The sequence below is a fragment of the Schistocerca americana genome, chromosome 3, assembly GCF_021461395.2.
Source record: "Schistocerca americana isolate TAMUIC-IGC-003095 chromosome 3, iqSchAmer2.1, whole genome shotgun sequence".
NCBI lineage: Eukaryota > Metazoa > Arthropoda > Insecta > Orthoptera > Acrididae > Schistocerca > Schistocerca americana.
Window position 1 is genome coordinate 493,175,304 of NC_060121.1, and position 16,420 is coordinate 493,191,723.

Here is a 16,420-nt window from a genome sequence, read left to right on the forward strand (position 1 = left end):
AGTAATCGTTCCTACTACCAACCCTCAATATGATTTTCTGGTGATACCTGTCTGCATATAGGCGGAATTCGTTCTTAATCACTATACGCTGCCAGACTATAACTCTTATTTACTCGTTGACGTAGCACCGTTCGATCATTTGCTGGTGATGAGAACCGCAAATGATGCGTCGCAATCGGCACTGCCTTACTATGCTATCTCGTTGCAGTGATAAAATTAAGGAGCTGATGTCCCCTCTGGTCTAGAGATGTTTGAAAATAAGGACGATCGCTGATCCAAAGCGTTACGGATACTCCTCGGTTCCTCCCTGCGTCTGCTTTGTGCACGTCTACCCTCTCGAGTTTAGCTAATCCTATCATAAGCGAACATTCCTCTGAAATATATTCCACGACAGATGTATCAGATACAGATCTTTTGCAGCTGCTGAGTTTTGTAGTGGGTTTCCTTATATCATATTTGTAACAGAGGATGTTATTGGTATAAGTACGGATATTATGATTATTGTACCTTAAAATGTACCCGCCTCGGCGTTTTAGTTGTTTTTCTCTGAATCTAGCAATCTTTCTGCAAACACATCGCATAATTACATGATGTTTTCTGCACGAACGTAATTGTGCTGCGAAGTGGACTACGCCTGTCGACATACACAATCCGTTTTGCGTCCAAGAGTCCACACTTCAGTATCTGACTTGCTCTCCAGAGGATACAGAAACATTAATGGCTTGCTTGTGCCACATGTACTTGTATGTAGCAACCAATCTAAATCAACTAATCGTAATCGCTATAACTATTAGTCTGCAAATGAAGTAAATAGCATTGTAACGTTTTGAAGTACACTGTCCTCGGTCATCAATAGAAATGTCTACATTGATAAGCCTATCACACTGTATAACAACGTTTGTAAAATCTTCTAGGATATGAGACTGTCGCAGTTTCGTGACGGATTGTTTAAGCTCTGTAAAAATATTCTTATTTTCAGCACCACTTGTCGCAAGGTATTACTCTCATTTCTGGGAATGACGCCTGTATCCTAAACGTTCTGAAATATTTTAACAATTATTTCTAGAGAATTCCATTTAGATTCCTGCCACTAGTCAGTTCCAGTTGAGTTACCCAACTGTGTCTCAAAAAGTCGTTTCCTTGACTTATTTTAAAGCTTTAATGTGTAACATAATCGGAAAACCATTATGGATCAAAATACGTTGTCATTCTGTAGAGTATGAGAGTGATGCTAGAGTCAACAGAAAATAACTTATTTTTCTAATAATAGTTACGTGACATTGTGCTAGTTTCTTTTGTATTCATCATATCAGATACGTTACTTCAATTACAATTTCTGAAAAATATTGCTGGTATTAGACTTAGAACACGTTCGTCTTTTTTACTGCATGTTAATAGTACAAGTAACTTGAAGACATCTGAGCAGCCACAGGGCTGCTGTGATGTAACATTTAGAAGGCACCAAATATACCTGTCCCTCAAAATACAAATGTATAGATTAGCGTCTTGGAGAGTGCCTCTGTTCCAACATACTATGCAACTATATTCTTCTTAAAACACTACTCATTCTCAGGTTACATGTTATCAATATCTTGTGTCGAAATGATTACACTGTCTCTATTCCGCTATTATTCTGTAAAATCTGTACTTTTTTCTTTTCTGTCTCTCTGCCTTGAGCAGTTCTAAATGGTCTTATACATACCACCTTTTAGATGAGCTATCTTATAGTAACACGATAGCATTGTATTTGTATGATTAGGTAGGTGCAGCACTGAAAATAAACGTCAATTGTAGTATTGAAAATGCTTATGGTAACACATGTAGGTAGTAAGGTATGGTATTAAATGAATTTTATATTTTTGTATTACATTTGTATATTTTATAAAAGATCAAATTATACATATAAGAGATATGAGTATGACTAGATTATACACTGATGATACTGTTAATCGTATTTAATTACAACATTCTTTGGCAAGACTCAACCGTCTTTGGTTCGAATTAAGTACAATCGTTTGATAGTTGTAATGGACAACAACAAGAGTGTTTGTGACGTACATGAATTTTCCAGCAGGCTTGCATTGCCCTATAAAAATATATTCTAAATTTATATAATCGAATTATAGCTCAAAACTGTGAATTTCGATGTACATGCCAAACAACAACATACATGTAACGTTTCTAATGTCCATAATATGTGCACTATATCTGACACAAACATCGTACAAAGATTTATTCTCAATGCGATGTAACAACAGGAATAACATCTATTTACCTTGAATACCTATGGCTTAATGTAATTAAACATTTATCAAAACTGCATATAATAAGATTCAAAATACAATTCGTAGCCTACAATAGAAACTGTTTATTTTCTGTTATCAACATGCCTAAACAAGTCACACATTTTTTCACTTTGGTAATTTTCATTTGGTGTTGTTTGTCTTTCTTCATCCTTAGTCCACCCTCAAAAAATATAAAAAGAATTCTATATACAGCACAATCCTATATAGTAAGTCTTTGGAATAACTTAAAATTCAGATACTGAATTATATTTTACTGCCCTGGCATAATATCACATATTATTCGAGAATTTACATATTTGTACATGTGCAGATAGATATAACACACTATAATACTTCGCAGTCGCTACAAGGGATCTTCATTTCTAAATTTATGACGTTAATAACGTCAGCGTCTGTGATTTGATATCCAAATTAATAACATAAAAAATGTCATTGTTGAGATTCGATGTTTATGTAAAGCGCCTTCTTGTACTCCTTTTGAGAATCTTTGATTTGCATATTAAATAACATGTGTATAATTCTTATTTACTCATGAACACTTACAGCTTGCCAATTTCATTAGTATTCAATTAAGAAACCATTTCCACCTTCTTTGCTTGCTATAAGTAATGTGAGGCAAAAGTGTAGTGTGCATTGTTAATTATGTACCTCTAAACATAATCTAGTGTCAAAACAATGTTGAAGAGCAGGGTGATTAAAAATTTCATTAAAGGTACAGTTGATAGTTGTCTGGAGTAAGTAGCTGAAGTTTATCTGGAAATGAAGATGATGTATTGAATCTTCTTTGCTGCAAACGAACTCTGACTTTTCATATCCTTACTAGGAATTGAGACGCAGTGCGGTTGTCATTATCCTTCCCACAACCAGAAAATGGTTATAGCTTGAACAGGCTGAAATTAGTTCTTAACAATTATATTTGCGATAAAACTTTGAACATAAAGTTGCCAAATTTATAGTTGACTGCATCCTGTATTAATATGGATTTAAACAGTCAGACAACAGGTTGTCTTTAGTAAAACCTGCTGCTTAAGGTTTCTGCAGTTATTTTTTTCCCTTGTCAGACAGCGAAAGAGGCCCTAATTTGCTACAGGTATGTTTTCAAGGGGCTACTGTAATAAAAGTAGTTTTGGTGGGTACATGGAACAATTGATGGCGTGAGTAAAGCGGTTGAAGCAAACAGACTTGGCTTACTGATCCATAAAAAGAGAAGTAGCAATTGTTGATGAAGGCGTGACTGACACCACTTCAAAAGCAGCTGCTAGGCAATGGTTATGAAAAATTGTGGGTAATTATCTATTTCAGGAAGTGAATGGATAATAGAAACGTACGCGATATTACCAACTGATCCAATCTTCCAGCAATCAGACCTCCTCAGACCTACTCACAGTGGATTTCACATCTAGTAGGAGACGCTTTGTGCACTTGTCACCTGTTCATAATGAACATAAGACACTCTAGTTCCGTTGTGAATACACGTAATGCTCCGAAATGCAAAGGGCTGCCAGTGTAAGTACTTCAGAGTTCCTTTTATTCTAAAGAGAAATTGGAAAGGGGTTGACAAATATATTACGTCATCAAGTTAAAATTTAAGATTTTTGATTTTGGCATTTTGTTCGATAATATGAATACATTCTTCTTGCTATAAATATAGAAATAGCCTCTGATTATATCACGTTAGATTTACTAAGTGTAACCAACGAGTCATCACTCTAAGGTCGACATTTATCATAAATTTGCACCCCACAAGACTAAGACGCTTCAGAGACAACATGCCATAAACAGAGTGCAAATGAAGAAAATGCCATTTTTATGTTACCGGTGCAGCTAATACTATGAAAAATAAATTCTCTTAGTATTTTATAACATGTACCACCGTTTCATATTTCTGCATTATCCCTGTTTCCAGATGATTCACACTCTGCTTGATTTTCCTGTAGCAGTGGCATTCGAACCACGAGAAGGCCTAGGAAAAAAAATTCCACATGATCCAATAACAGCCACAATTTTGTTTAGAGCAGTGACAGATACTTGGTTAACTGGCATCAGAGAAAGACCTTTTTACAGTTATAGTGCATACAGAATTTAGCTAGGTCACTAAAGAAAAATATTATTAGAAAGCTGCCACATAATCTTAAGACCGCAACAGTTATTAATCATTTCGCGAGAACAACTGTTCATAATCATTTACCGAGTTCTCAGTTTAAGATTAATGCACATCTTGGTGTATAGCAACAACATATCTGTGATATGAAGTATATAAATAAAAAGAATTAGTTATTTTCAATTACATCAAAAACATCTGTATTATACCTTTACGTTTTCATTTGAATTAGACGCTTACAAAAAGGGTTTTCTTTCGGACGGCTCAAACTATGCAAAATCAAAGATAATTCCACTGAACTCACCGCAGTTCTTCAAAAGCGGCATATGTGAAAAACTTCCGTTCACATTACTGAAAAACTGAATTTAATTCTTTAATTTATGAACTTCTTATATGTATGATCGAGAGAGGACTTAATCAAAAGATGACTACTATCCTGAAAGCATTGGTGAAAGCTCAATCGACCTATCCGTTATCATTCCACGGCGACTTAGTTCATTAGATAAAGCATAATCATGTTGGGATTGTGTGAAAGGCGTATTTGTAGTTTCATTTCAGATGCCGAAGGTGCAAGCTGGACATCAGCGATGTTAGCATGCGTACGATAATGTGAACTTTAACTTCTGATGTTTGCTTGTTGTAACACGGAGCGTATAAGCCATATCTTTTCTTCTGTTGTTTGTCCTGTAGAGAAGCTCCGTTATTTATGGTGTTGCAGTGTATTTTACAGAATTTTGAATTTGAAGAATTCGAGTTTATAGTCCATTAGAGCCACGCTATTAAAGTCAATAGGAAATCGCATACATCTAATGCAACATCCGTATGGTATTCACTACCATTGCATCGCACATCGTGAGTTCTCCAGCAAAATTCAAGAACAGTCCGTTATCAGTTTCAGAATAATCTGTCGGTAAAGTTTACGCCTACCTTGTAAGTTTGGATAAGATCTCCAGGTAAATGCGACCTTTTTAATGTGCGATTGTAGATTCTACCAGAATACATGCAATAAGATTAGATGGAAAAGGAACGAGGCTGTTCTGCTTCAAAAAAGAAATGGACTTTTGGTACCAACTAATTAAATTATTAAGTCAGCAATATTCAGATTAAATACTCCATACCCTTATTGGGACAGCACTTATTTGTTATGTGATAACTAAGACATTAATTTTTGCGGTAATTTGTGATCTCTTTGGTTTGTTGGTAGTTTTTATCAACAGTTTTTGACAAGTTATCAACGTTTGTAGTATTATGAGACACTTTAAAAATGGATTACAAACAGTCTCGACCGAAAAAACATTTATTTCGATGGTAACCGGGTGCGGTCAGTATTTGACCACCCTCAGACTCTCGTACCACGATGGTTGACGGTGGCGGTGAATGGAGCGGGTGTTGAGATTGCACGAATGTCAACAGTTGAACAGTTGACGTTCGTGGAGCCACAACAACCCCTACATTGATCGTCACCACCTACCACCATGGTATGAGGGTCTGAGGATCGTCAAATGCTGACCCAAACCTCATACCATCGAAATAAATGTTTTTGGGGTCGAAACTGTTGGAAACCCATTTTCAAAGTACTTTAAGCCAAATCACTAATTGTTCACGAGAAATGTTCTCAAATATTAATTATTGTGAGCCAGACGTGAAATCTGTGTGTGTGTGTGTGTGTGTGTGTGTGTATGTGTATGTGTGTGTGTGTGTGTGTGTGAGAGAGAGAGAGAGAGAGAGAGAGAGAGAGAGAGAGAGAGAGATATGCTTTCCTTCTGTTTGTTGTAGTATCCGCGGTCGTAATGCGAAATATTGCAGTAGTTTGGCTTAAATTACTGTATGAACTATCACAATGAATCCCTCTATAGGTCACTATTCCATCACTTTCTCTTTGTCTCTCAATCGAACGGTGAGGAACAACAAAAGGGTATCCGAATTTCACATATACTCTTCATCTATAGCTTATTGATGGTGGTTTTACATCAGTACAACCGATTTTAGCATATATGAACTTATTCTTTAGTGATCGCCTCACTAGTTTGGAAACTGCAGAAGTCGCAGTGTTTCGATCATCAGGTGTTTCTCCTCCTGCCACTGTTAACTGGAGAAATCACCTCAGACTGTGCCCAATCACGCTGTAGCAGCAATATTTGACCGCGTTATTTTGCTCCGGTTTCTTTACGGTGAAATAAATAATGAAGCAATTCCTGGTTCATCGCACGTTCCACTCATAACTCCTCCTTGAGAAGGTAACTCGACTATCACAGCTCTAATATTTGCTGGGTAAATCACTGAACACATGATGGCCGCCCTGCATGAGGAAATGGCAGTTTTCGCTCTCCAGGCCGCCTCTTTCCTTGCCACAGTCAACGCGCGGAGCTTGTCTCTTCCGCTACCCGCAACCCAGCACTGGCGCTCGTGAAGAGATGTGCAGTAAGTTGAAACCGGTAGAATAGTCGTCTTTAGTGTCCTCCTTACTTTCTGATCAATATTTTTTTTTCTTTTCTTGTATAGGCGTTCTCTTCCTTTCATTAGAAGAGGTGCATATGGGTGGCAGTATAAGAGTACTTGAGGCTGTGTGCAGCGAATGCAGGTGAATCTACACATTTTCGTCCATCGACACTTCCACGAGGTATTCGGGCAACGCTGCACGGAATCGGTCGTCAGTGTCGTCGAAAAACTGCGAGCGTGAAGGAGGCGGCTGCGGCGTGTACAGCAGATCCTCGTCGGCTCTGGAACACAGGACGCACTTGCAAGGACGGCGCAGCGTCGCGGGGGCGGCAGACGGCACGGGGGCGGGAGGCGGGGGCGTGGCAGCGCCCAGGGCCAAGCCTCACCAGGAGGCCAACCGTCAGGCGGGCACGCCGCCCCCGCCGGCGCCGGCCGCAATGCCGCCCCCGCCGCCGCCCCCGCCGCCGCCGCCCCCGCCCCCGCCGTGGACCCTCATGTGGCGGTTGAGGTTGCCGGACTGCGAGAAGCGCAGCAGGCACAGCTTGCACTGGTAAGGCTTCTCGCCGGAGTGTATCCGCAGGTGCTTGGTGAGCGTGCTCGAGTCGGAGAAGGCCTTGCGGCAGAGGCGGCAGCGGTACGGCCGCTCGCCAGAGTGCGTGCGCATGTGCGTGGTGACGGACGACGACTGCGAGAAGCGGCGGTCGCAGATGGCGCAGCGGAACGGCTTCTCGCCCGAGTGCGTGCGCACGTGCGCCGTCAGGTTGGCCGCCTGGCTGAACGACTTGTGGCAGTCGCCGCAGCGGTACGGCTTCTCCCCGGAGTGCGTGCGCAGGTGCGTCTTCAGCGTGCTCGGTCGCGCGTACGTCTTGCCGCAGATGCGGCACAGGTTCGGCCGCTGCGACTGAAAGCACGACAAAAAGTACATAGAATCGGTTATGATTGTTCCAGTACAAACGTGCCAGAATCAACAAATTTGTCGGTAAAAAAGAACTAATTCCATTAATACAAGCAGGTTTGCGCAAAGGACATTCCACCGTGGACTCAGTATTACCAGCAACACCACCCAGACATTAAATTTCGGACTTTGCTCACTGACATTAATGTTAGATATAGAATGCTCATTTGATAAAAGTGTGGCACTCTGGAATACGTAACAAATTGGTAAATATGGGCTCTCCAAGTAAACTACTCATACTAACAGCAAACTAACCCAACTATGGGTTACATACACTCAGGTGACGAGTCAGAGGACAGCGATATGCATATATACAGATGGCGCAGATGGCGGTAGTACTGCGTACACGATGTACTCGTATAAGAGTGAACTGCACAGACGAAGCTGTTACTCGTATTCAAGATGATTATTGCGAAAATGTTTCCAATGTTATAACGGCTGCACGACGGGAATTAACCAACTCTGAATGCGGAATGATAGTTGGAGCTAGACACACTGGACATTCCATTCGAAAATCGCTAGGGAATTCAGTATTCTGAGATCCACAGTTTCAAGAGTGTGCCGGCAGTACCATATTTGAAGCATTACATCTCACCATGAGCAACGCAGTGGATGACGGCCTTCACTTAACGACCGAGAGCAGTGGCGATTGCCTAGAGTTGTCAATGCTGACAAACAAGAGACACTCACAGAGTAAAATAACCGCAGAAATCAATGTGGGACATATGACGAGCGTTTCTGTTACTAAAATTCGGCGTAACGTGGCATTAGTGGGGCTATGACAGCAAGCAACCGAAACGAATGCCTTTGCTAGCAGCACAACATCGCCTGCAGCACTTGTTCTTGACAGCGGCCGTATCGGTTGGACCCTAGGCGACTGGAAAGCCACGGCCTGTTCAGATGAATATCAATTGGTAAAAGCTGATGGTAGGGTTCTAGTGTGGCACAGACCCCACGAAGGCTAAGACCCCACGAAGCAATGAACTGAAATTGTTAACAAGGCACTGTGCAAGCTGATGGTGGCTCCATAGTGGTGTGGGCGATGTTTAGACGGGATGAACCTGGTCTTGCTGGTCCAACTGAACCTATCGTTCAGTGTAAATGGTTATTTTCGGCTACTTGGAGACCATTTGCAGGCACCCATCGACTTCATTTTCCTGAACAATTTTCATATATGACAATACGTTATGCCACCAGGCCGCGACTATTCGTGACTGGTTTGAAGGACATTCTAGACATTTCGAGCGAATGGCTTGCCCACCCGGATCGCCCGACATGAATCCCATCGAACATTCATGGGACATAATCAAGAGGTCAGTTCGTGCACAAAATACTACGCAGGCAACACTTTTGGAATTATGGACGCCTATAGAGGCAGTCTGGCTCAACATGTCTGCAGACTCCATGTCTTCAGAGTCCATGCCACGCCGAGTTGCTGCACTACGCTATTATATTAGGAGATATCCCATGACTTTTGTCACCTCACTGTATGCAGCAGATCCATTCCAATAAAATGGAAGGAATATCTGACTTTGTACGCAGATGACACTGCCTCCTAGTGTCATACACCCACGGCAGAAAGTCTACACCGACTTACTTCTCAGTATATTAAACTTACGAAACCTTGTGTAGCTAAATGGAGAATACGTCCCAACTCTAAAAAAGCCAGTTTATAGTTTTCCATCACAAAAGCTTAACTCAATATAGGCCACAAAATACGAAGATATGGAGAAAGCAAATAGCATCAAAAAAACTCCGTAATGTGTCTTGGACGACGGTTGAACAGAAAATCCATTACTATATTATTTATGAAATCGAGGAAAATATTAGGAATTTATAAACTGATAAAAGGATTATTTAATGGTGCAACGACCCAGCACTAATTTACCCCTACTGCAGTTTTATAAGACCAACCCTGGAATACGTTGCACCAATATGGATGACATCAAAGAGTCATGCACCAAAAATTTTGAGCATGGGAAGAAGAATGTTACGAATAGCTGTAAGAACTAGTGCAAGCACCAGTAGAGGAGAACTGCATAATTTAGCCGATATACGGCCATTGGAGGGAATACTGATACCATTGACAGCAAACTATGTAATATCAACATTAACAACACAATAAGATAACAACGCAGCTATTAAAATAACCACCAATGAAACTTAATTTTCCAAGACGTAAACCTCCTTATCCACCATATACTATTGCACGAGCGATACATATAATACACCTGGGAGTACACAAGTTCAAGGGAATCCAGCAAGAAGAAGATATACTCCAGTATTTAAAGTACCATAATAAACAAGGAGATTAATTGAGAATATAATTTAACAACAAATCTACTGAGCTACGAATGCAGTTTCAGTGTTGAAATATCCACCTACCAGCTAACAGGAAAAATAAATAAAAAGTGCCACCACAAAACAAATAATTACGCTTGACTCAAACGAATTGATCGTCTGCTCGAGCAAGAAAGTCGTAAACATCACACTATTTTTTTTCTGGTACAACTTACCTCCTATTCCACATTGTCAAGGAGTGCTTTCTGCCATGACTAGTTGAAAAAGCGTACTGTTTGCAGGCGGACGAGAACTTGCATTCTGTCAGAGAGATTTCATCGTAGTTACAAGCGACTGGATCCAAAGTTTGAGGATTTTTCTGATTCATCTACGTCCATCAGTCTTTTATCATGAGGAAAATGTCATCAGTGAAAAGTACATACAGCCGACACCTGTGGCACAGTACAGGTCAGAATGGGGCAGGGAGGATTCATCTCAAAATGAATTATAGCGACTGTTCTTCTTCATCTTATCAGCTGCCAACCAGCAATCGAATTCTCGGTTTCTTCCTTGACAAAACGAAAAAAGGAGCATGTTGAAATATAACAGTGATACCTCACTTTTGAAACTTGCTAGTAGATTAAAGCTGTGTGCTGGACAAGGACTCGAACTTTCCCATTCGCCGGCAAGGGCCCTACCGAATTTTTTTTCTTTAAACTTGAAGGTAAAAGTCTTCTGTGGAACTAAAAGTTCTTCCTTTCTTAAAACAGAGACATAATTTCTACTCGTAGAAAAGGCGTACTTCTTGAAATTAAAATTTGTCTCGTACGAACAAATAAATCCTGGCTCCTCTGCCGTTGTGCATCTGCTATTTAGCGAGGAAAACAGATAAGAAAAGCTTGCCAACAGTTATTTCAAAAAACTGGAGACTTAGCCAAAACCTTTGTCCAGTTGCATGGGTCAGTATGGTAGTACAGCGGTCAAATATCAGGCAAAGTTATCTTCGTTTTTCGTACAGTGTAGTAGTTTGTTGTGCCCCGTTGTCTGGTAACAGGAGCAATCTTCCATATTCATTTCAGTTTTCTTGCTGATTAAGTAGTAGCTATCACTGGTTAGCATCCAGATAAATTCATTGCGTTGCATTTTGGATAAAAGGACTTGTCCAGAAATATAATCTCTTCTGAATTTACGTGGATGGCGAAGTACGTATTATGATTGCAAGTTTTTGTGTCGCCCCTTGCCATTTTTCAGCCTTCTGATAGCATATTAGGCGGTGAGGTATCTTATCCTCTACGTTGCAGTGAACACACATTGACGAGGCGCTAATCCCTCTGCATTTCGCTGTTTCTGGAACTCTTATGGTGGATACCCTTGTGCCAAAGAGTTCGTGAATTTGAATTGATCGGAGAGTAATGGAAATGTGCCCACATCTTTCTCCGGACCTTGCAAATTATACTCAGTTTTAATTTTACTCGTTTATTGTTACTCTTGAAATTTTCAAGGCGTTAAGAGTATTTCGTGAAATTGCGGGATTGCAGCCGGATGACGTCGACTTTTTGCCATGACATTTCGCTTGACAACTAGTCAGCCATGTTCAAGTGAGTGTTTAGCACTGGAAATTGCTGGTCCACACCGATAACTTTGTACCAAGAAAATGACGAGGAGACGCATACGCAAAGGCAGCAGCTCCATGAACGACCTCTGTCGAAATTGGCGCTCTCTTCGAATATTGCTGGAACAATGGTGAGCAGGTGCATGCGTAATGGTGATATTACATGCGTGCTCTCCATCGGAATTCGGGCTTGCGGAGCTAAAATTCAGATGTCAGATTAGATGTGTCCCTAGTCATAAAGTTTCCTCTCCGTAGATATTAAAGAAATCACGCGGTCCCGCCGTTATCCAACTGAAAGCCTCCATCACCATTAATAAGATCTCCCGATGAATGTATTTCCTCTTACTTCGTAATAACTGAATCCCAGGAGGATCTCGTCGAGGCCAAAATTTACGTGAATAATGAATTCCGCAGAATAATCCACGGAATGTGCTATAGAGGTACAAAGCTCAGCTACGGCTGACTTACGGGGCTGCTAAAGGCGAGTATGGCGACCATGTCAGCAAACGTTTCACGCCTAGTGCACGCTGTCTGACCAACGTGGGCTTTGCCACACTGGCAAGGCTTTCTGTAGATCCCAGCTCTCCCAAATCCCAGATCGTCCTTTGCCGAAAAGAGAAGAGCACAAGTCTTTGTAGATGGGAATAATGTTTTGACATGATGTTTCCTTAAGATTTCGTCCAATTTCGACGAAATATTGTCAGCATGTGGGAGGAACAAACTGAGTTGTACCGTTCCTTCTTCTCTTGATTTTGTGGGTGGTCATGTTTCTTCCTCCTCAAAGTTGTGCAGATCTGATGTGGAAAATGTCCATTCTCTTTGAAGACAGACTGTAGGTATTCCAGCTCCTTTGCAAGGTTGTTTGGATAGGATACATGTGGTTGGTGAGGCAACGTTCGAAGGACGCCCATAATTCCTGATGCTTGGTGGCAGCTAGACGCCTCCGAATGCAGGTCTGTCTGTGTGGGCTTCCAGTAAACGGAATGCCCCAATAATCCATCCATTTTGCGACTGACCAAGACATCCAGAATCTGCAGACAATCGTCCTTCTCCACTTCCAGCGTAAATTTGTTAGTCTCGTGGCTTAGTTCATGTGCCGCAGAAAGCGCAACAGTTCTTCTTCGCCATGGGAACGCACTACAAAGTTATCATCTAAATATCGTCAGAATACTTTTGGTTTAAGTTCTGCTAATTCAAGTGCTTTGTTCTCAAATCTTCTAGAAAAATCTTAAGAAAACATCATGTCAAAATAATCTTCCGTTCAGAGACCTGTGCTCTTGTCGGTTCGGCAGATGACGATCTGGGGTGGTGGAGAGTTGTAATCTACAGAACACCTCGGCATTGTGACAAAGCCTAAATTCGTCAAAGAACGCGCATATTGCGTTGAACATGATCTCCATACTCGCCTTTCACAGAGATTAGGTCAGCCACAGCAGGGCATTGTAGTCCATAGGACATTCCATTGGTTAGCGTGCCACGCAGATCTTGTCCTCGGCGAGATCCTTCTGGGGTTCAGTTATTAAGAAATCGGTGGAGATACATTTGGCGGAGGTTATTAATCGTGATGGCGGCTGTCAACTGGGTAAGGCGTGGGAACCGGTGATTTCTTTAATAGCTACAGAAAGGAAACATTTTATGACTACTGACACGTTTAACGACAATTAGTTTTCTTAATTTTACATCTTAATTTTAAATCTGCAAGTCCACATTCCGACAGAGTGCGCGGACGGTGTACCAACATTATGCATCGCCTGGGCGTCTTAGATGGAGCAGTATTCAAAGAGGGTGCAAAAGTCGTTTATGTAGCGCGGCTGTCTTTCCGCATGCATCTCCGTGGTCCGCGACAATTATCTGGTATAAAGCTAGCGATAAACTGTAAATGTCGTGTGACTAGGGCCTCCCGTCGGGTAGACCGTTTGCCGGGTGCAAGTCTTTCGATTTGACGCCCTTTCGGCGATTTGCCCGTCGATGGCGATGAAATGATGATGATTAGGACAACACAACGCCCAGTCCCTGAGCGGAGAAAATCTACGACCCAGTTGGGAATCGAACCCGGGCCCTTAGGATTGACATTCTGTTGAGCTGACCACTCAGCTACCGGGGACGGAAAAGTTACCGATCTCGACTAGCAATTTCCAGCGCTAAAAACTCATTTGAAGAAGGCTGAACGGCGGTCATCCGAAATACCGTGCCAAGAAGTCGACGCCATCTGGCTGTAGTCCCGAAACTGTATGGAACTGCACGATTACTGTTGGCATATTTCATTTTATATCTTCCTACCTGTTGGATTTCCTGCAATTGATTGTTTTATATAACTTAACGGAGGACGAGGATAGACATCTAAGATGGGGACTGGCCACTAAACTATCGAAGTACGACTCATGTGTTGCCCTCAAGATCGATTTCTGGAGTACTTTCCAAACTACACGGAATTTCTCCTGCATATCTTGTGGCACTAGCACTCCTGGAAGAACGGTTATTGCGGAGACAGGGTGTAACCAAAACCTGCGTGTTGTTTCCAGAATTAAATGGCTACGGCAGGCAAACGTCCCAGGTTCATGTCCCGGTCCAACACAACAATTTTTATCTGCCAGGAAATTTCAGATCAGTGCACACTCCGCCACAGAGTGTGAATTCACTCTCTGGATACTGCATGAAAGACTAGAGAGTACTTCGAAACTAGAATGTATTAAGTTAACATAAAAGCTTTCTGCATATATAGCCGGGTCCCATTGTAAAATAAGTATCACTGAATAAAACTGACGTTTCGCCCACGGTTGCAGAGGCCTTCTACCGTGTCGACGTGGACCCGTAAGGACCGCGGAGGCTCTCGTACTTACATTAGAATGTAGGAGACATTAGTCTGAGACATGACATAAATGGCGGCATGGATCAGAAATCTGTAGAACCATCAGATTACTGAGCCCTAGGAATGATGGCACTAACTTTTTCCCTATATTTAAAGTAATTTTTCCTGTAACAGATGAAAGCTACAGTAGATTAAATTTCAGCGTAAAATTTGCGGTGCGTGAGCCAATATGGAAGTTATCAGCTGTTTTCTCCATGTGTAATCTCATAGAATTTATGAAACTTCTTCTTTAACTAGCAGCGTTTTGTTGTTGTTTTTTACTTCAGTTTCTCGCGTATCCACTAGACAATCATAATTTGTCACCCAGCAGAAATAACGACGATTTACTTGCAATTCCCCAAGACATACAGGGTGAAAAGTATTTAAACCGACAAACTGTGGGAGGGTGTAGGGGACATCAAAACAAATATTTTTCCCTAAGGTTACTTAGGTGACCTCAGAAGTTGAGTCCCATAGTGCTCAGAGTCATTTGAACATTTTGAGCAAAATATAACTACAGGACAACGTGACGACCTTCAGGTAGAAAACTATACTCTCAAGAATACTCCTAACTTCAAATTAATGTAAATGATTGCAATAGAAGCAAGTCGAATACCAAACAAGACTACAGAACGCAAACAAAGTTTACTTTTCCCTTCAAAAACTTGTCCTCTGAGCCATGGTGGCTTTCTCGCAGTGTATCTATATCACTATTCTAATGATCTTTGACTAACACGTTGCTGTTGGAGCGCAGCGCCGTCTGCTGTGGCGGCTCCGGGCATCGTGGCCTGTTTGGTGGGCAGTATGAGCTGAGGAACGGAGCTGTAACGAGCTTCACGTGGGGCCTCTTCGCCGTGGCGTTTGTCGTTGGCGGGCGAATACACTGGGGTCATGTTATCCCGTATAAGCTACTAATTACCGAATGGCTTGTGCTGTGGTTTATCAGAAGGATACTGAGCTGTCAGGGGAGTGTTCACTGTTATTTTGATCTGTCTTGCTTCTGTTTATCGGATACGGACCCCCGTGTCTCCAAGGTAATTGAAGGACAATGAGAGTCCAAGATCTTTAGACGTTTCAGACTGAGTTATTGGCTGATATTATAATTTCTTTTATGTGTTGTCTTTATGTAACCGTGGTGATTGTCAACCTGTAGCCAGTGTAAAGCGAAGTGTTGCCGAAGAAAGCTTATTTGGAAGGTTGGTGGTGTGCATTAGCGTATGCGTTACCTGTTCTTGTCTGCCTCCCATTAATTCTCCTGATTTTTAAAGTAAACGATTAGTCATGTAGTTTTCAATTGGAGGCGCAATGAAATGTTTCGTATTACCAATTACCACGGATGCTTGCTTAGCTAGAGTTTACCTCATTTGAAGCGCATACACTCGGAAGCTCTCCCCGCTGTCTGTCTTTCGAGCTGTTTCCTCCAACCGCAGTCGCACTACTTAATGTACCTGTGGAAATTACTTTTGTACTTGGAATAATTCTGAACTTGTATCCGTTAGCGTGTGGCCTTCACCTTAAGCAGACTTTGATGTGCGTCGGAATCCTAACATGTACCTCATTCTGTTGTAACTTAATTACTCTTGTGTTACTGGGAAAGTGTTAAATCTTCAACAGATGTATGTTTCTGGGGTCAAAATTATGTTGCTTAGATACTGGAGATAAATTGCTTTTCATTGTTTTAGTTTTTTATTAGTCAAGTTTAAATCATGTTTTATTTTTGCATTTGGTACTTAAGGCCCTTCTGATCTGTTCTGGTAGTGTTGTTTAGATTTACGTCTGTCTTTATTACAACTTTATCCTTTATTTCATTCTGTGTCTTACGCAAGGGGTAAAAAATGGAAATGAGCATATGGCATCGTTGGCCGGGAGGTCCCATCAG

General features: G+C 41.5%; 1 protein-coding gene across 1 annotated transcript in view; it reads right to left on the minus strand.

The window, feature by feature from the left end:
- Positions 1 to 6,994: 6,994 nt before the first annotated feature.
- Positions 6,995 to 16,420, minus strand: part of LOC124606167 (protein glass-like) — an 80,532-nt gene continuing 71,106 nt past the window's right edge. The window contains exons 7-8 of the mRNA XM_047138134.1: positions 7,309 to 7,747; positions 6,995 to 7,227 (exon numbers count right to left, since the gene is read on the minus strand). Of these exons, the coding sequence (XP_046994090.1) occupies positions 6,995 to 7,227; positions 7,309 to 7,747 (672 nt within the window). The remainder of the gene's footprint in view (positions 7,228 to 7,308; positions 7,748 to 16,420) is intronic.